Here is a 20,284-nt window from a genome sequence, read left to right as displayed (position 1 = left end):
TCCCAGTTAATATACAGTATATACTGTGTATGTACGCATTGCTACCTTTAGTTCTACCTGTGCTGTGAAATGAAATCATTGCATCATTGTGACACCTTTAGGCCTTTGACTTATCAGCGCAGTGGATGCTGTGGATCACACATAACTGTAACCAAAGCAGAAACAGATCACTATATGGAGATCACGTTGATTTATGATTTATACAGTAACCAAATGTAAAAGTGACACACAAAACATTACATCTCTCAATAAGACATGCATTCCAGGAGTGGTGACATGTCATTTTATTCTTTCATTTAAAACCATACCAGACAGGAACAGTAAGGACTTACTATGCTATAGAAATAAGACTCTCTTCCATAAGTGCACAAAAATGTGCAGAGTAATATCCGGATGGTGATGAAATTGTCATTTAGAAGTGTTGAAGGAAGCAGCAGACGCTCTCTCGACTGATTCTGTTGAACATTTGAGTAGTGATTCAGCAAAAGTGAAAAGATATGAAGACCCATAAAATAAAATAAAAACATAAATCCAACAAAAATAAATATTGCCATTTTGGATTAAATACAAACAAGAATAATCACTAACAAAAAAAGTATTTAAAGGTAAAGTATGCAGGATTTATTTGGTGTGACTGATCAATAATTCCACAATAATCTTTCATCATAATGTAAAACAAAGTAATCTGAGAAAGGTTCCAAGAGAGAACCAATCCTAAAATCTGAATATCTTCATAATCTGTGGCTCAATCTCGAATGTGGATTACATTCCCAGCAATCCTGTCTACTGCATCTTTAAATCAAATGTCATACCAAACTTAACAAACCCAGTGCTAAAGAAAACCACTACTACTACTAATTTAACTCAAACAGGCCCAAATCTCCACATCTAATGTTTATGGAAGGGTTTTGAAGAGATAATTCTTAAAACATAAAAAAAAGAATATGTAAATTAAACAGTGATAGAAAATGTAAGCCTTGCTAATAATAACCCATGTGAAGGGAACAGTGGGGGAAGGAAAAGGGGACAGAAACGTGGATAATAGAGTGGTAGTGTTGCTCTTGTATTAGGTGTTGCGTGCTTGTTTTAGTATTGCCTTAGTATTAATGTTTCAGTGTGTTTATAACATGTACCTCGTCATATCATGTGACTCTGTTGGTGCAGACACCTCAAACCACAAAACGGCTGCAAGTGGCCACTGAAGCTGCACTGTGAGTGTGTGTGTGCGTGTGTCAAGTAAACACATCAGCGCTGAGCTCCCAAATATAGTAATGATTTCCTTAAAAAAAGAATGTTAATTATGACAACATAATCAACTGCTAAAGATCAATAATCCACACCTAAACCACATTGTGCCTCTTCATTTTAGAGCAACATTTAACATTTTAAAGAATTATCACACCTTTAAACGCACAGACTTTGATTTTTCTTTCACTTTGTTTCAAAAAGTTAACAACAGCGATGCTAAAATAAATTGACAGTGAACTCAGTAGAACAGGCTGAAATACTGTTTCAGTGTGTATGTTACAGTGCAAATGTTCAGTTGAAGTGATTTATGACTTTCAGAGCATCCACCTGAGAGTGCACGGTTTCCACAAAGGTGATGATAAAGGATGTAGTGTTCGTCCGGGGGGGAGGGGGGGAGGGGTTCTCACTGGGGAACAGAGGCAGGTGTAGTGAAGAGTAAAGAAGCCAGTAGCATTATTTAGCAATAATGGCACACGCCATTAGCAGGGGCAGCCTCCATCACTGACGGGTTGCTCCAGTGGTTTCTCGAGTTTGATGTCAATCACTGAAAAGTTTAGGACTTAAGGAACATCACACAAGAGAGTAAAATGCTACTACAGTTTTGGCTGTGTACAACCTACATAAATCAAGGTTCCAGGTTTGTGTGTGAATGATTCAATCGATATTTTTATTTGCTGTGTGAAAAGTGTTGACACAAATGTAATTCCATAATCTTGCAGTCACACACATACTGTCCATGCACTGTTATATATTCAGTTTATATATATATATATATATATATATATTATAAATATTAAGTTATATATTCAGTTAATGTATGAATGATGGCATTGGTTGCATCAGCTTGAGTGGGGAACATGGTGAAGTGAATCTGAGAGGACACATGCTTTATAGAACAGTACTGCACCTCTGAGACATAAGAGCATTTTCTTTCTACTGTGTTGACAGACATGGACACTGACATGAGGAATTAAGGATACTGTCCTCTCGACCTTTGTCCTGTGTGGAGTCCATGCCAGGGAGGGCAGCTGCCACGCGACGGAAAAGCTGGAAGGAAAGACAATTGGATACATAAAAACAAGGAAATGAAAACAAAACAAGATGGAGCTGTGAATATTCCCAATACATGACTTGGCATGAGGACCACTTGAAGCTCATAAAGAGGAAGCCACCCAACAGCACTTTACAACATTAGATTGGAATTTTTGTCCGTAATGTTTGAACTACAGAGAGACCATATTACTAAAAGAAGATGTAATTGTGCTTTATTGAGATATTTCATTGATAGGAAGCGACATCACTTAACAGTGTGTTGTAAATTGTATGATGATGGTCAACATGCTCACCACCGCGAAAAGCACAACATAAAATTAGGGCTGTCACGATATTGATTTTTCTTTTCTTTTGCAGGTCATTATTTAAACTGCACCAAGTTTCACTGATGCACTGCGGTATGGTCACTGCTTGTACTTCCTAACTAAAAGGCATGAGCACATCTATGACTGTCCAGTACATAGATCTGTCTGTGATCGGCTGTTCACATGCAGAGTCATACACACTAATACATTATTTTACATTACAATATGTCTAAAAGTACTTTTGTAAAGCGGCTTGCCCTTTCTCTGAAATAAACTCTGCATTAAACTCTGAACCTCCATTATACAGACTAAGCTCCTGCGGTAAAGGAGAGGATGTACCATGCGCTCATCAGCAAAGCTGCTGTGAGGTAAATGCGGTGCTGTTGATCCAATCTGTTATGATTTTATTCTTAACTTAATGCATTATTATGAGAAGAAAAATACCAAAGTCTTCGTAAAAAGAAATAATAAGCACCTGAATGCACTGCTCTTCATTGACAGACATTTCCCGTTGTGGAGAAAAATATTCAATAGACAGAAACTTTTTCCCTTTTTTTTGCTGTGATGCAATGGTGAGTTGGACTCTGCAGAGGACGTGACAAGATGGCAGCATTGCAATAACGTGCCAGCCCTACATAGAACAAGACTAACTTACATGCAAATTTTACAGTGGTGAGAGAGGAGTTATTGGTTTGCAAACCCTGACCCACCTCTGTCTAAGGCCAGCCAATGGAAGTCATTACTTAACCACCAGGTAGGACAGAGCTTAAAAAACAAACCCACACATCTCACGTGTGACTAGAGGAAGCTGACGTTTGAAGCACATCATTACACACACGGTGTGTCAAACAGCAGCCAATCAGAGGAGAGCATGAGCACTATGGACACACACAGAGAAAGGTGCAGTGCACACGCTCTACCTGTTTGACATTGTAGCCTGTCTTTGCACTTGTTTCAATAAAAAGAACATTCATCTCTTTCGCTCTCTGTTCTCCCTCCTCTGTGGTTATCTGTCTGTGATGACCCACGAGACCAGTCACCATGCACAACACACAACACCCACAGAGAGACACAGACAAGAAGACGGGGAAGATACAGTGGTTATTTTTGAAATGGGTAAACAAGTCGTGCCCTTTCCTGCTGCAACTGTCACCTTCACTCAAGACCAAACGTTTTCAAACAGGAAGAGGAGTGATAGATTGAAATTTGCTGGGAGTTTCAACTCGACAACTGCTGCCTTCAGCTGGTTAGCTTAGCAATATCTTACCAAAATGCCGATTTAACGTTGAATGTCGTTCATTACGTTTTTCTAGTGTTTTTACCCCTGTTGCAACTTACATGTTCTGTAGATATTCAACAAGGTACAGTTTTATCAAGGAAGTTCATCAATTGTTACAAAGACTTTAACATGCTGTGTTCTTTGCTATGTAAAGAAGGAAAGCTTCACTTTCCAAAAAAAACAAAAAACAGTAGCCCCGCCCCCTTAGAGCGATTTCAGTCAGATTGAAAATCTCATGTTGAGTTTTGGACCCTACAATTCATTTCAATAGGCTCTGGGAGGGCTCGCCCCAGCGTGATTTTGTCATAAGCACTGATGCATCACTGAGACCTCCCACAGCAGAGCGGACATGGCCTGATGCCAGTGGAAATGGAACCACCTCCGCTCTCGTCTGTGTTAGTTGTGCTAAATTGCAATTTCATCATGAAAAAGAAGCACCAAACATCTTTCTCTCGCAGCAAAATAAGCCGTTTCATAGAAGAAAATCATTGGCTTATAGAACTTGGACCTGACCAGCCGAACGCCGCCATAAAGCAGCAAACGAAAGAAGGAATTACACTCGTTCTTTCTCCAGGAGCTGGTATGAGAAGAAGGACTGGCTAACTGGTTGCCCTCAGACCAGTGCCATGTTTTGATTTCCCTGCCTCCTCTTTCAGATGCATAATTCCAGATGTGTTCATTCATAGTTTTGATGCCTTCAGTGAGAATCTACAATGTAAATTAAATGGGAAGGTGTGTCCAAACCTTTGACTAGAAGTGTACATTCATACACACTCCACACATAAATAAAAGCCCCTTTTCCACCTATGGTCCCAGCTCGCCTTGGCACAGCGCGGTTAACAAAGTAGTGACTTGTAAAGCAGTTGTTTTCAGTGTACTCAATCATTAGAATCAGTTAATTACAAATATTTATATATTCCATGATGGAGCACAGACTCCGTCTGACCCACGTTTTACGGATTGTTAAGTCTTTTTAACTGATCTACAGTTTGGTTGATTCTTGTGTCGGACGTCTTGCTCATGCCTCTTCCTGTGATGGCACTCTGACCAATCAGTGGCTGGCAGTCTGGCGATGTCACGCATAATATCGCTTCAACGATACTTAAGTATAATTATTATAATAGTTATAGTAATCATTGATGAACTTGAACTGAAAACAATAACTGAGGTGTGAGAAATTGAGTATTTTCAGCAGTTGGAAAAAAGATGTGTCTCTCTCTTTCCAGTTGAAATGTTAAAATAAGCAGCTACTGATTTGAACAACTTATTTACTGTGTAGTTGTCAGCAAAAAATATTTAAAAACAACTGATCCCGTCTATAGACAGAAATCATTTTAAGATAATTTCTAGCATCTAGCAATATTGATTCTGACAGAAGACCTTTGGATGAGGAGTCCAGATGGCAGCATGTGCAGCAGGACTACAGAGCATGACTCGCACACACACACACACACACTTACCTGCTTTACGTTGTAGCCCGCTTTTGCACTAGTCTCAATAAACATTACATTTAGTTCTTTGGCTTTCCGCTCACCCTCTTCAATAGATACTTGCCTGTGGTAGATAAGGGGGTTAAAAAAATGCACATCCAGAGAAAACAATTCAGCTTCATTAAACAAGAGGATCACACTCAGATCTTTAATACACACAACTGCTAGCTATCAATTTACTTCCGAGCTTGACTGGTTTAGTACTAGAGGTGCAAGTCTTTTAGAATCTCACCATTCGACATGATTCTGATTCCCTGGGTCAAGATTAAAAATCGATTGTGGATTCAAAATTGAATCAAAATTGATTCAGTACATGGAGCTTCTAAATTGAGTGTCTATTCTGCTACTGTGCAAAGAAAAGTTCTGTCGTCATGAAGTCAGAGTGAAGTTTGTGCAAGATGATGTAGCTTTTAAAGAAAACGCACAACTATACTGAGTAAAACCTGAAAAGTTACACTGAGGGTATGACATACCTTGGCTCAGTTGTACTCATAAAACTTTGTTTTCTAGTACGCTGTAAGGGCACAGGCCCTTGAAACAAATTTGAAATTAAACAAGCAATGTCAATCAAAACTAAAGCAATGTTATTAAAAAGTTAATCAATTTGAAATCTTTGAGTATAAGAATCACGATTTTGACATTAATCTCTTTTGCAGACACCTCTGTTAAGTACCAAATAATTACTTAGAAAACAAACAGAAGCGTCTACAAATAAATAAAGAAGTCAATAATAGCTTTAACATCCACAGAGACCACTGGTAAGCTCCTCAGATCTCAGGAAAGACAAAAGTAGTATTGATGGGTCAACAGCAACAATCAACTAATGACTTCATGAACATGCTTTGAATGGAGAGAACCTGTTTTCAGAGAAGCAGGACGAGGGAAGAACTTACCTCTTGTCTGCAAGGTCTGTCTTGTTTCCCACAAGCATGATGATGACATCACTCCCTCTCTCTGTTCTCACGTCATCAATCCATTTTGTGGTTTGCTGGAAGGAATTGACATCTGAAGGAGATACAGGAGAAATGGGAAGCAATGCATCAGTAGAGAGATGGGTGAGGTTGTTGTGACGGGAACGTTATAAGGAAGTAACACCACCAGCAGTAGTGATGTGTCGGGTACGAACGAGCTGGCTCTAAGAGCCTGTTCTTTGAGAAGAGCCGACTCCCGTCGGGGAGAGCCAGATCTTCTGCTGCTTCTGCTCAGCTCTGCAGAGAATCCATGCAGGCATGGGCGGGGCTTTATTTTGATGGACACACCATGTGGCTAATCAAATGTGAGTAGAGACTAGGATCATACCATTATGTAAAAGAAGGAAGGGGCACACGTTCCAAAGACAGCCAGTGTAGCAGTGGTACAGGCCAGGTTTACACAGAGCAACAGAGAGACGTGGGATCCAGATTTAAATACAACTGGGTCAGGTAAAATGTAAAGTAATCCGAAAAAGAAGCAGCATGGAGCTGCAATTCAAAGATATTGGAGATTGCAAAGCTCAGTGCAGGGTTAGGTTGGTTAGATCCCAATCTTTAAAAAGAGCCGGGCTTCCCATCACTAACCAGCAGTAAACAAGTCTGATGAATAAATATGGGACTACAAGATTTTTAAAAGCAAATGTGTTCTGCTGAATTCATAAAAACTTTGTTTTCCTGTTAGGGATGCAAGTAACAATTATTTTCTCAATTACTTATTTGGTCCATAAAATGTCAGAAAATATTGAAAACTGTTGATTAGTGTTTCCCAAAACTCAAAATTGTTTTCTTTCGTCTTGAAACCTAAACAAAATTATAATTTTCTTATTATTATCTTTATCTTCTATGGCTTCTAACCTCCCTTACACAATGTCTTATCTTCTATGATTTTTTTTTCTTTTATTTCTTTTAATGTCCTAATAACCTAATCTAAACTAATCATTGTATTTTAGTGAATTAAATGTTATATGATAAAAGAAACCACAAAATATTCACATTCAAGAAGCAGAAAAATAACAAAGATTTTTTTAATTATCAAAAAAAAAACACTAAAACAAATTAATCAATTAATCAATAATTGTTGTAGCCCTAGTAGCTTTAAGAACATTGATACCTGACCCGAGCTTGTCAGAACCCAGTCAGGCTGGGTTCATAAAAAATCCAGAAAGGATTGTCCGACGCTGGTCCAGTTTGGTCACATCAATTTACACGGTAAGTTCTTTTAGTGAAATATATACTAAAATAGGAAAAAAATGTAATTGCTTAATATAAAATACAGTATAAACATGTAATAAATAGATGTATCATGTACAGAAAAAGTGATCATAGGTAGAAATTGACTCACCTAGTGTTTCTTCAGTGACCATTTACCATAGGACAGTGAAAGCAACACATGGGTTATTTAGGCCATCCACAGCAGATGCTAATTGCTTCTCCACAACAACTCAAATAACCCACAATGGTGGGATTATGTAAACAGTCATCAGCGGTTACAGTTAGAATTAATAAAGAAGGACTGATGGTGGTTAATGCGGAGGCTGAAAGTTTATAATACTCATACCATATGGTGGTATGTCATATAGGTGTGTGACTTGTGTGTATCTATATGTGCCCATGGGGCTAGTAGTTGCTTCCTCCTGGGAGTATTTTAATTTATTCATATAAATTACATCATTACCAAGTCATTACCAATTTCTTCAAACTTGATCTTTGGAAAAAGTGACAGCTCTACACAGGACACCTGTCAGATTTGGGTCCGGTTCGGACAGAAAAATGTATCCCAAGTTGCACACTATTAGGTTTTAAGTGTATTTTTAACTGAAACTTTTGTTTGAGAGGCAGGTGGACCGGTTGTCTACCTACTTGTGATGTCGTACACTACGACAGCAGCAGCAGAGTCTCTGATGTAACTTGGGATGAGGCTTCGAAATCGCTCTTGTCCTGCTGTGTCCCACAACTGCAACCTGATCTGTGGGACAGTAAGGGGAAAGGGATGGAAGGAAAAAAAACACAAAAAAAAAACAAAACAGAGAGGATGAAAACAAAACCAGAAAAAACTAAGGTCAGAAATGGGGTAAGTTAAGGTGACAAAAAGCAAAATTTAAAAGAAACCTAATGGGAAAATACAGAGAGAGAAACGTAGTGCATGCAGGTAGTGGGTGAACACCAGAAAGAGCAAGCACTCTGGGCCCATGGGGAGAAATAAATCATCATCCTTCACTTGTCGTCATCCCTCCTCTCTTGATCAAGTAAGGTGTATAATTGCAAAACAGGAATGAAGGGAATAGATGGAGGGATAGGAAAAGGTAGGTAAGAAAACTTATTGAGGGGAAAATAAGCAGAAACAAAGGACAGCCCAAGGAGAACGCCATCCAGCTTACACTGGGAGGCCAGAGTGCCTTTTCAAGAAAGAACATAACTCAACTGTTTCAAAAAACAAACACAGAAATGAACAAAAAAATCATGTTAGAAATCAGTACACAAGTGTCACTTGACACCAAAGCCCCATCTAAAGCAGTCAATTAAGAGAAATTCCCCATAAACTCCTCTCAGTGATACAACACCAGTGGTGATGAAAATAAAACTTACCGTTCTGTCTTCAAGATACATAGTTTTTGACAGGAAATCTATTCCTATTGTGGCCTGGAAAATGAGTAAGACACAGTAAATAAGCATTCAAAATCATTTTCAGTCAATACTCATTTTTTTTAAATAAAATGGAATAAGATTAAATTAAATAAGATTAAATAAAATGGAGGGAATCATCTCACTTGGTAGGTGTTGTCAAAGCTGTCATACATAAACCTTGTGATCAAGGAGGTCTTTCCCACTGGAAAAAAAGAACAGTACAATGATAAAATCAGATTAGATTAGATTAGATTGAAACTTTATTAATCCCATTTGGGATTAATAAAAGTTTGGGAAGAAAATATCAATAGGACATACTGTAAAACACAAAACATAGAATATGGTCATACATTTATTATCAAAATAATAACTAACTAAACAAACACGACAGAGTTTGGGTCAACTAGGGTTGTGCGATATCATAATACCATATATGGTTAACTTCAGCTTCATTACAAAATAAATAAATAAATAAACACAGCACAGTGTACACATATAGAAGACCTTATATAATACTGAATACAGCATATTCAATACTTAAATGCACAGTATGTCATTTCTGTCGCAAGGGGTCTCACGTGTCACAAACTTAACACGCTCTGTGCCTTTTTCAGTAAAAGGGCTTTTGGGAAATATTCACAATATTTACGGAAAATTTGCAGATTAGGGTTGGAGAATCCTGACATGTTATTGCCTTCCTGGGAGCATTAAGAATTTAAATGTTTATTATTGACGGCAAATTTCAATGGCAAACCCTGTGCAAAACAGCAGCAGCTCAGCAAAATGGATGACACGTGATTGCAACGTTTCGCTCCAAATTAGGACAGAATAGTTGCCTGTGTTAACGAAGTTGTTTTCATATTTACATCTACGTCCTTATGATGCATGTGGAGATGTCCTGTGCTATGCTACACGTGAATAAAGTTGCTTAGACGCCGAGGTTTTCTTGTTGACAAGACGCATTTTCTGTTTCTGTTTTATGGATATCTTCAAATAATAAAAAAAGGGAGGCGAGACGAGCAGCTAAATACAAAATATCCCGGTGTAAAAGCCAAAGGCCTTTGTCACAGTCATTGCAGTGATTTGTCAAGGTTGCAGCGATGGACAAAAATGCAAAGTTGAACAAAAATTGCGGTAATTGGTTGAATTTGCGAACTGCTGCTATTGCAACGTTGTACATTTCTGGAGGGAATTCTTTATAATAAAGATCAAAATAGTTACAGTTATTCCTTCTCTCAACAGGCTTGGAAAACAACACATAATACCCACTTCACAGTGACTAATGCTAACTCTGCAGTACGCCGTACACTTGCCCGGCTCTTCAAGGGGCTACAGCATTCTTACAACAGTAGCTTACACAAATTCATCTTGTTGGCCGGATTTGACCTTCTGAAGGTTTTCCTGGTTTTTAAGGCTGTTGCATTGGTAATCATCATATTAAGACTGTGCAACTTTTAACAGTTTTAAAATGTATCTGCCGATATGGCTGAAAGAAAATCAATCATGTTATCATTGATCTTGCATATATAACTCCAAATTTATTATGTGGTTTGTATGATGCTTTTTTGGTCATTTTACTGTCTTTTAACTCCCTGCCCAGGGACCACAGATGCAAATGAGCTATTCAGCTAACTCTGGTATAGACCTGGTTCTGTACATGGTCGCTGTCAACTAAACTAATAAACTAAAGTAAACTAATTATACTAAATACATTTCTGACATGGGCCACACGGTGGTGTAGTGGTTAGCACTCTCGGCTTGCAGCGAGAAGACCCGGGTTCGAGCCCCGGTTGGAACAAGGGCCTTTCTGCATGGAGTTTGCATGTTCTCCCCGTGTGTGCGTGGGTTCTCTCCGGGTACTCCGGCTTCCTCCCACAGTCCAAAAACATGCAATGTGGGGATAGGTAAATTGGACACTCCAAATTGACCATAGGAGTGAGTGTGAGAGTGAATGGTTGTTTGTCTCTATCTGTGTGTGGCCCTGTGATGGACTGGCGAACTGTCCAGGGTGTACCCCGCCTATCACCCGATGTAGCTGAGATTGGCACAGCACCCCCCGCGACCCTCTGGTTGAGGATAAAGCGGTAGATGATGACTGACTGACTGACATTTCTGACATAGGCCACACGATGGCGTAGTGGTTAGCACTCTCGCCTTGCAGCGAGAAGCCCCGGTTGGAACAAGGGCCTTTCTGCATGGAGTTTGCATGTTCTCCCCGTGTGTGCGTTCTCTCCGGGTTCTCCGGCTTCCTCCCACAGTCCAAAAACATGCAATGTGGGGATTAGGTAAATTGGACACTCTATATTGACCATAGGAGTGAGTGTGAGAGTGAATGGTTGTTTGTCTCTATCTGTGTGTGGCCCTGCGATGGACTGGCGAACTGTCCAGGGTGTACCCCGCCTATCGCCCGATGTAGCTGAGATTGGCACAGCACCCCCTGCAACCCTCTGGTGGAGGATAAAGCGGTAGATGATGACTGACTGACTGACATTTCTGACATACATTAGATTTAAAAAAAAAAATTATAGATTAATAATTCATTGAATGGACAAAAACATATTTTAAAAGTCTAAAACTAAAGTCTAAAACTAAATAATAAAGGGCCAAACAATTGGTGTAGTGGTTAGCACTCTGGCCTTTGCAGCAAGAAGACCTGGGTTCAAGATCCAGTTGGAACATGGGCCTTTCTAGTTTGCATGTTCCGTGTGTGCTGTGATTAGGTAAATTGGTGACTCTAAATTGACCGTGAATGTGAGAGTGAATGGTTGTTTGTCACTATATGTGGCCCTGCGATGGCGCCCTATATCAGTTGAGATTGGCACAACATACCCTGCGACCCTCCTGTGGAGGAGAAAGTGGTAGAAAATGGATGGAAGTCACTAAATAACACTTGTACACTAATTCCAAGCCTAATTATTTGTGTTAGAGCAGAATTTGACCATAGTCACTTTCATTGTTTTTAACACACATGAATATCCTTGATTTAACATTAACAAGCCATAGAAATAAACCAGGTATTATCTGAAATGAAAGGTAATAACTGTATTATAAGTATGTAATACAGATCATAAACATAAGATATTTTATTTTAGAGTGTATTCACAGTGTAGTGGCACTGTTCTTTGAGAAGAGCAAACATCTCAAAGGATAACTTCCCAGAGAATCCCAGAGAAATAACCTGTGTGCAGCTTTATATCCCAATATATCCTTGTGTATCTCGTATATTGGGTATAGCCAAAAATTACCATATCACCCAGCTTTATAGAAATAGTAATTTGATTTATATCTTCATATATATTGATACTGAATGATGTAAAAATTGGTATGTAAGTAAGTGCAACCACAAACGTTATAATGATGGACATTTTCAAGTTATCAATAATGGCAATAAATGTCAGCTAATTAACAGAATGATGTTTGCTCCCGAGTAAAAGTTAAAGAAATACTTCATTTGTGGTTTAAAGGTCCAATATGTAAGAATAACTTAAATCTAATGCCGAAACTGCAAACAGTAATGTTGTGGAATTCTTCAGTCCTCTCTCACTATTCCAGTTGGTCAAAGAACGCAAATAAATGCAGCGCAAAAAATAGGTAAACTTCACAGCAGGTGAGACATGTGATGAGTCCATTATGTCTTTATAAACTTTTGTGAACATCAAACTAGTTTGAAACAGCAGACTGTCACAGCAAGAGGCAAAACTTTTTTTCTTTTTTCATTAAAATACACTCCCCACTGGAATTAGGTTGGCAGTTGCAGAGACATGGTGTTATTTTTAAAGTCTTATACTAAGTCTACAGAAACATTTTGTTTTAAAGTGATTACACACTTGCATAATTATGAAGGATATTCCATTTCTGCCAATAAACCATCCTAAATATTACACTATAGACTAGGGCAGAACACTTGCTAAGACAGTAAAACATGTCACCTATGTGAGTTACAATCTTCAGTAATTGTGTATTATATCTCAAAAAATATATACATAGAGCTAGAGCTGTAACTAACCATTATTTTCACTATCACTTAATCTGTCAATTATCGTTCCGATTAATGGTTCATCGAATTGATGATGTTCTCAAATAACCTGATTTTCCACAAACTTTTAATGATTATTTTTTGACAAATAAAACTCTTATCTTATCTATGGAGCAATTTAGCAAGCTAAAAAGAAGCTAAAAAACCCTCAAATAGCTTGTTGATTAAAAAGACACTCAAACCCATTATCAAAATAGATAAATAGATTAATTTAGTAATTGATTAATCGATGATTAATTGTTGCATCCCGACTTAAAGCACACTGCATGAATATATGTATTAAACGTGCCTATTTAAAATTATATTGTGAAAGTGGTTTTATCTCCAAACCCTACTCTCTACTATATATTGTTACTTGTCAACACATGCTAAATTCGCAGTATCAGAGTCAGTATTGGGAAAAGATTTGGATGAATTAATCCCAGTTTTACACTAAGTAACAGCTTCAGCCCACCTGGTCTGTGATTTGTGTAATAATGTCTCCTGTAACCCGGAAGCGCTAAGTTTTAATGATATTAAAAGCCTTTGCTTATGAACGCAACTTAAACAATTTCCAACCTCTCTAAACAGAGGGTTAGAGAGGTTGGTCTCTGTTGCTGTTCTAACAGAACACTCGGGGTTCTGTTGAAAAAGGAAAACGAGTATGGAGATTGCAGGAATGTCACTGGGCAGGTAAGGTAGTGGGGATGTGTCAGTCCCTCAGGGTGCGATCAGTGTAGTCACTGTAATTTCTGTGTACTTTGACCGAGATTGACAGCATTCCTCTCTACGCATAGCACTTCCGGCGCCTTTGTAAATACAAATAAGATAAGGATTAAGTTAGCCCATTACTCTGTTGCTCTATTTTAATTGTATATGTAACTTTATACTAGCTGCCACTGTCTCAGCTAATATCATCTGTTGTTATCACAGCTAGTCACGGAAGTTAGCACATACACCAGATTCAGAGTTGGGTGATAAACAAATAGCGTTTATCTGAGTGTGGTGTTGACACACAGCTGGTTACAATTGTTGCAATGTATCACTGAGCCAAGTTTAACTCACCCTACCCAGCTAACGATAGCTTGCTAACAGGTTTACGTTAAACACCTACAGTACAACAAGTTAGCTACACTGCAAATTCAATGCAAATTAGACAGCCCGTCAGCTGTTAACGTCAGCTTCAGACTTACCACTCTGTTCTCCGAGAAAGACCAGTTTGAATTTTCTCAAAGGGTTTCCGAAGTCTCCGGCCGAAGACATGACTGTATGGAACAAGACCTACTTTCCGAGGCTCGCCAGTTGGCCAGCTAACGCTAGTTTACCAGTTGTCAAATATCAAAGGACCGGGATCCGTGACGTATTACCGCTGTATTAGTCCAGCTGGCGACGTTTCGTGCGCTAAAAGTACTCCCCCAAGCTTCAAAACACTAAAACTAGTCCAGCTGCGCCTCCTCTGACATGTCCACAACAGCCGCAGCAGCAGTAGCTACCGTCGTCGGACGTCTTCTTCTTCATACACAAGTATAAACTGACAAATTGCTATGCTGCCCCCTAACGTCGGGGGAAAATGCACCCACAACCATACCATGGATGTATGATAAGGACTGGATAGAGCACCGCCCCCTCTGCCTTGAAGACAATTTTGTCATGGTGGCCACTCGTGGTACTGCAACATAAAATACTCATGCGGCCCAAAAAGTAAATCTTCCCATTGACCACAATAGTAAAAGAGACGCCTGTAAAAGTTTCCACAGGACACCTCGAGACGTAGACATAGGCATGTATAGACCTGTATATTCTATATTTTTAATTCATGGAGTTTCACATTTGTAAAACCTTCCTAAAGGCCATAAAATGCCCAGAAAAATCTTATTTCCCAGAGTTGACGTCACAGGTGTGTACAAGCACAGCAAAGCGCGGTCATGTGGCGTCTCGGGAACAGAGCTACTATGAGGAAACCATAGGAAAACCTTTTGAAAAACATGAATAAATGAAGGCAATGAGTTTTCTTTTACATTTTTTAAAATATTACGACAAAACAGGTTTTAGTTATTTATTCGTCACTCATGAGGATTTATTTTCCAACTTATTATCGATGAACTGCTGTGTGGATTCATACTGACATCGTGAACACGGGGCAGATGACGATGTGGGCTGTGGAGCTGTGACGGTGTGATGCACTGAGACCTGCAGTCACTTCACCACTGATTCTTGGGTAGGGTACTTGTCTTATTCTCACAATTGATTAATAGTTACTGATAAATGTGATGAACACATGGATTAGAGTAAAATAGAGTAAATATAAAACTACATTTAACACATTGTTATTGTTCCTAATAATATTATCATGAGTCTGCATGTTTTCTGGCCTGACTTTTTTAAAAATATTTTATTTATTATATTATAATGATAAGTTAGCTTATTTGTTAACCACCTATACAAAAACAGTTAGAAATGTGAACTTCGAAATTTAAACCAAAATATAAAGCATAGCAATGAGACCAAAAATCATAATCATATAAACATATATAAACATATAAACTAATATTCACAGTCAATTAAATGAACCATTAAATTGATAATTTTAACCTGTAATGACGTCATCATACTTTTCAGTTTACTGTACTCACTATCGTTCATGGTTTAAAGACCGAAGCAAACGTGCAATCGGTATTCATGAAATCCGCTTGCGCACGTCATTAGCATACTCCCACCATGCCTTCAGCTGATTATGGATGAGCAGAGTTCACATAGCCGAAAGGCATTATGGGAGTAACACTACTGCTCATGCTCTATACTCATTCAGCTGCTACATCTCACCGAGGAAGCATTTTCACAATCTCAACTACAGTAATGTCAAGATTACATGACACGTTTTTCTTAATCAGAAATAACAAGCCACAAATTTTATTGTAACTGTATACATATGTATCTATATAAATCGCATTATTAGGTTTCCATTGTAAAAATGTTAATGTGGAAATTATGACTTGATAATGATTTATGATTTATAATGATCTCATTTACGGTTCTTGTCGGAACAAGAGCCTTGGAGTTTGTATGTTCTCTCTGTGAATATGTGGGTTTTCTCCAGGTTCTCTGGTTTCCTCCCACAGTCTGCAGACATACAGATTTGGGGATTAGGCAAATTTGACACTGTAATGACGCTTTTCCACTATCCAGTCCCCCCGTGACTGTGTGAAAAATCTATGGGTCCCAACCCAGGCTTTGGGAATCACTATGCCTTAATGTAATATTTACAGTACACAGGGCCATATTACTGTATAGGAAATGTACACAAAGGGATTTTTACTGAGGTCAAACAAATAGAAATGTTACACAATATAAAAGTAAAAGTCTTACACTTGCACTAATCTGAATAATTGTGGTGCATTATGATTGTGTGAGTACAGTGTGGGTGTTTTTAATGCATGCTTGAGCTGACTGTTCCAGGTCACTGAAGACACCTGCGCTTCACCCTCACCAATGTGCTATCCAGCTCACAAGCCACCCAGCTGATGCCACAGATTCAGATGCTCTGTTTGCAACCCAAGCCATGCCAAACTGGAGCCATTACACCCCCACTGCCCATCTCCCCTCAACTGCTTTCCTCAACAGCACTCCTATACACCATTTGTCCTTGATAAAGTGACCACCCCCCCTCCACACACACACACACACACACACACACACACAACACCACCAACCCGTCCCCGAAGATGCTGAGCTAACAAAATCCTCTTTTGTTCTTCAGTCTCTCCCACACATGCTTAACTTCTCTGTACACTCACCTGGATTTTGCATGTATACAAATATGTGTAAAATAGATTAATCTCTAATTCAAAAAATATATACAAAAATAAAACTAAAACTTGTTGTCATTTATTAATTACATTTATTTTTCTTTTGGCTTCTCCCTCCTCTCCCTCCAGGGGTCATCACAGCGGATCACCCGCTTTTTCAGTGATCTGCATATTTGATTTGCCCTTCCTGATGCAACCTTCCATTTATCCTGGAAGGTTGACACAATCTGGGCTGCCACTTCCCATTTATCCAGGCTTGTGAACAGCACTAGGAGTACACTGAACTGGTTGTTCATCTTTGTATGTTGACCCTGCAATGTCCACATAACCCAAGTGGCCCCAGAACCTTCATGTGTATTATAAAGCAGTAGATAATGAGTGGATGTATTTCATTGAAAAATAAAAAAATGGAAATTGAAGCACTTAGTGAAAGTAAGAATCAAACTGATCATTTTAAAGGGATATAGGTTAGATTTCTGTGGTTCTGTGGTTGTATGAGGTATGAGGAAAGGAACTGGGCTTGTAACTGAAGGGACGCCAGGTAAAAATGGTTCAAAGCGACAGATCAAGGGCTGGAGTGCCCCTGAGCAAGGTGTTGCAACCCAGAAATACGTTGCATTTACATAGTAATAATTTTGATTTCACTCAATTGAAATTCATTTAAGTTGTCTAAAGAAAATATTTTATCATGCCAATGTATTTTTTATGTTCTGAATGTTGTACTGATAAATGTTACAGTAAAAAGGTCAGTGTTCAGGGTCGGAGGTGACATTTAGCACTGTGTATGTTGTGGTGTAAACGTGACGTGTTGTGAAAAATCTCCAATTTAAAAGACTGGGAATAAAAATAAAAGTTGCTAAATGCAAGACAGAATCGTGTCTGAATCAGGAGCGCATGAATTAAAACAGTGTTTCCGGAGATTTTCCACCATGAAGCGCGATGAGTTGCTAACGACTGGAAAGAATGCAGTGAGAGCTAATGCTATCGTAGCCTCTACCCAGACCTACTAGCATTAATATGACAGTGTACCATCATGTAAAATGTGCAACAGATGTCTTCTGACTGGAACATTGCCATGGCTGAGATAGAGGAGAAGTTACTGACACACAGCACCAGAGTTGAATGAAGTATGCACAGCACTTGACCCTACTGTGGATAAAGGGGAAAAATACATACCTCACAAGCTGAGAAGGCATATTCTTCAGTATAGAAGGGGAAGTTACATCCACAGAGGATTAAGGGATTTCTCTCTTACTACACCAAAATGACAAAATTGACCAATTAAAAATGAAAATCATCGATTTCCCTCGCCAAGAGTATAGTCCAAGAGGCTTGATAGCACTGACATTCTCCAAAATTGGTCATGATGTTTTTTTTGTCCATCCACTTTACAGGAGGGATTTGAAAATAACTGGCCACATTGGGGAACCGCCAACTGGTGTAGGATAAATGATCCTACACCAGTTTGAAAAGCCAAATTCTAAAGGCACTGAAAAGGGGATACAATGAGGAATGAGTTACTGGCGTTGCCATTCAAGCCATAGCTCCAGGAACCAACTGAAAGGTTATCTTGGAAGCAGAGTTGATTTGACATTGCAAGACCTCAGGCAAATACTATGGACTCACTATGTTGAAAAATATGCTACCGAGCAGTATTACTTCTTCACATGTGTTACCCAAGACTGCAAATAAACCCCCATACAGTTGTTGGTGTGAGATATGGTGTGAGAGCCACTCAAATTAATTTTGTAGCATTAAGTTTAGTATATGTAGTGTAGTATGTGTAATACATTGTTAATATATTCAAGTTTATGGTGAGTGTGAAACTGATTTGTGTTGGATAAAAGCATGTTATATTTGAGCTTTACGACAGTTAGGGGAGGTTTTAAGGCAGTTTGGTCACGTGGGCAGTAATGTGAGGATATGGAGGATTTTGCACGTGTGGATGTATATAAGTTTTTGACCGTGCGTTTGTGCATATAAAACTGAATAAGGAAGCAAGCAAGGGTCGTAATTTGGACTGCAATATTCTGGTACTGGACCAGACCTTTGTTTTCTTGGTTTTTGTCTTCAAATAAATTGACGTAAACGTTTACCTGCCTCCTGTGGAATACTTGTGAGTAACATTGGGTTTCTCAAAAATAAATAATCGGACACGAGTCAGAAACAAAACCACTGCAAAATAAGTGGCCGTAGGAACTTGGACTGTGGTATAAACGGCCACTACATATGGACTTGAGACAACATAGCATCAGAAAAAGTCAAGTCTGGTTTGAAGTACAGTACAGAACTGATACAAATCAATTCCTCCAATGATGGCTTTCATGATGACACCATTCGAGTGGACATAGCTTTCGGGGCTGCCGCTCCCCGTGTATGGAATGCCCTTCCTGACCACCTCAGAGCTCCACAGACGGAGGATGCTTTTAAAAAAGAACTCAAAACCTACCTTTTTTGAAAAGCATACAGCTAATTTATTTCTTTTATTATGTTGGTTTTAAAATGTAGCACTTTGAGATTTGTTGTTCAAATGTAAAGTGCAATACAAATAAAATCTATTATTATTATTTTTATTATTATAATAATAAAGCCATGTTCACAAAACCCTAAGGTGATGAAGTTCTGTTGGAGAAAATGACTGCTGCACATAATCTTGAAATGGAAAGAAAAGATCAAGCTGTCAACCACAACAAAGGCAAAGATGATAAGAGTGTCAGCAATCAGTGAAGAAAATGAAATAGGTGAAGATATGCCCAAACAAAACCACAAATGTGGAGAGATGAACAAACATGATCCATTACTGAAAAAAGTTGTCCAGGGTAACAAAGAAATATGTGAATCCATACAGAACCTCACTACTCAGATTGCAAGCCTGCAAGTGAAAACTTAAAAATATAGCGCACAGTCCAAGACTGCTAATAGCAAAGTTAGAAATGTCAATTATCCAATCCTGAAGGGAAGTGTGGTCATTGTTACAAGTGCAACAGCACAGAACATTGGGCATCAGGTTGCTAGCACCAACAAAATTGAAGTCCTGCAGCATTCCCCTGAAAACATAGAGAAAGAAAACCATCTCAAAATCGGGGCTCCACTGGTAAACAGCGACAAACAGTGAAGCTGGTGAGGAAGAGATGTCTGGTTTTAGCCTCCTTAGGAGGTGTTGACACTACAATACTGTGGGACACCAGTTCACAGGTATCAGTAGTGGGAATGAATTGGAAAGAAAAGTACCTACTCGATGTTGAGGTGTGGCCTGTGAAAGAGTTGCTTGAGGATGGAGCATTGGAGCTTTCAGCTGCAAATGGAACTGACATTGAGGCTGTAAATTGAAGTGTCCTTATCCAAAGATGCTATGGCTGGAATGAGTGACAAACTTGTCCTGGTTCTGATCCTGGTTGAACATTCTATTATTGGCTTTAATGTATTTGAAACCTACCATTGACTTGGATTCACTAACGCCCCTGCATGCTCCCAGCACCATATTTGCATGAC

At 38.9% G+C, this 20,284-nt stretch overlaps 1 protein-coding gene across 2 annotated transcripts; it reads right to left on the bottom strand.

Moving 5' to 3' along the window:
* Positions 1 to 241: 241 nt before the first annotated feature.
* LOC131458263 (ras-related protein Rab-6A) lies at positions 242 to 14,518 on the bottom strand. 2 transcript variants are annotated; one of them, XM_058627180.1, is made up of 8 exons: positions 14,180 to 14,518; positions 9,115 to 9,173; positions 8,933 to 8,986; positions 8,207 to 8,312; positions 6,269 to 6,380; positions 3,527 to 3,620; positions 2,229 to 2,295; positions 242 to 1,792 (listed from the first exon to the last, which is right to left on the bottom strand). In XM_058627180.1, the coding sequence occupies exons 1-8, from the start codon at positions 14,247 to 14,249 to the stop codon at positions 1,728 to 1,730; spliced, it is 627 nt and encodes a 208-aa protein (XP_058483163.1). In that variant the 5' UTR covers positions 14,250 to 14,518; the 3' UTR covers positions 242 to 1,727. The 2 variants fall into 2 exon arrangements, with proteins under 2 accessions (XP_058483163.1, XP_058483162.1); XM_058627179.1 differs by lacking the exon at positions 3,527 to 3,620 and adding an exon at positions 5,346 to 5,439 and having other exon boundaries at positions 14,180 to 14,512.
* Between the last annotated feature and the right edge of the window lie 5,766 nt (positions 14,519 to 20,284).

Source organism: Solea solea, chromosome 4 (genome assembly GCF_958295425.1).
Source record: "Solea solea chromosome 4, fSolSol10.1, whole genome shotgun sequence".
NCBI lineage: Eukaryota > Metazoa > Chordata > Actinopteri > Pleuronectiformes > Soleidae > Solea > Solea solea.
Note: the sequence above shows the minus strand (reverse complement) of the source record. Positions and strands in the feature narration are given on the sequence as shown.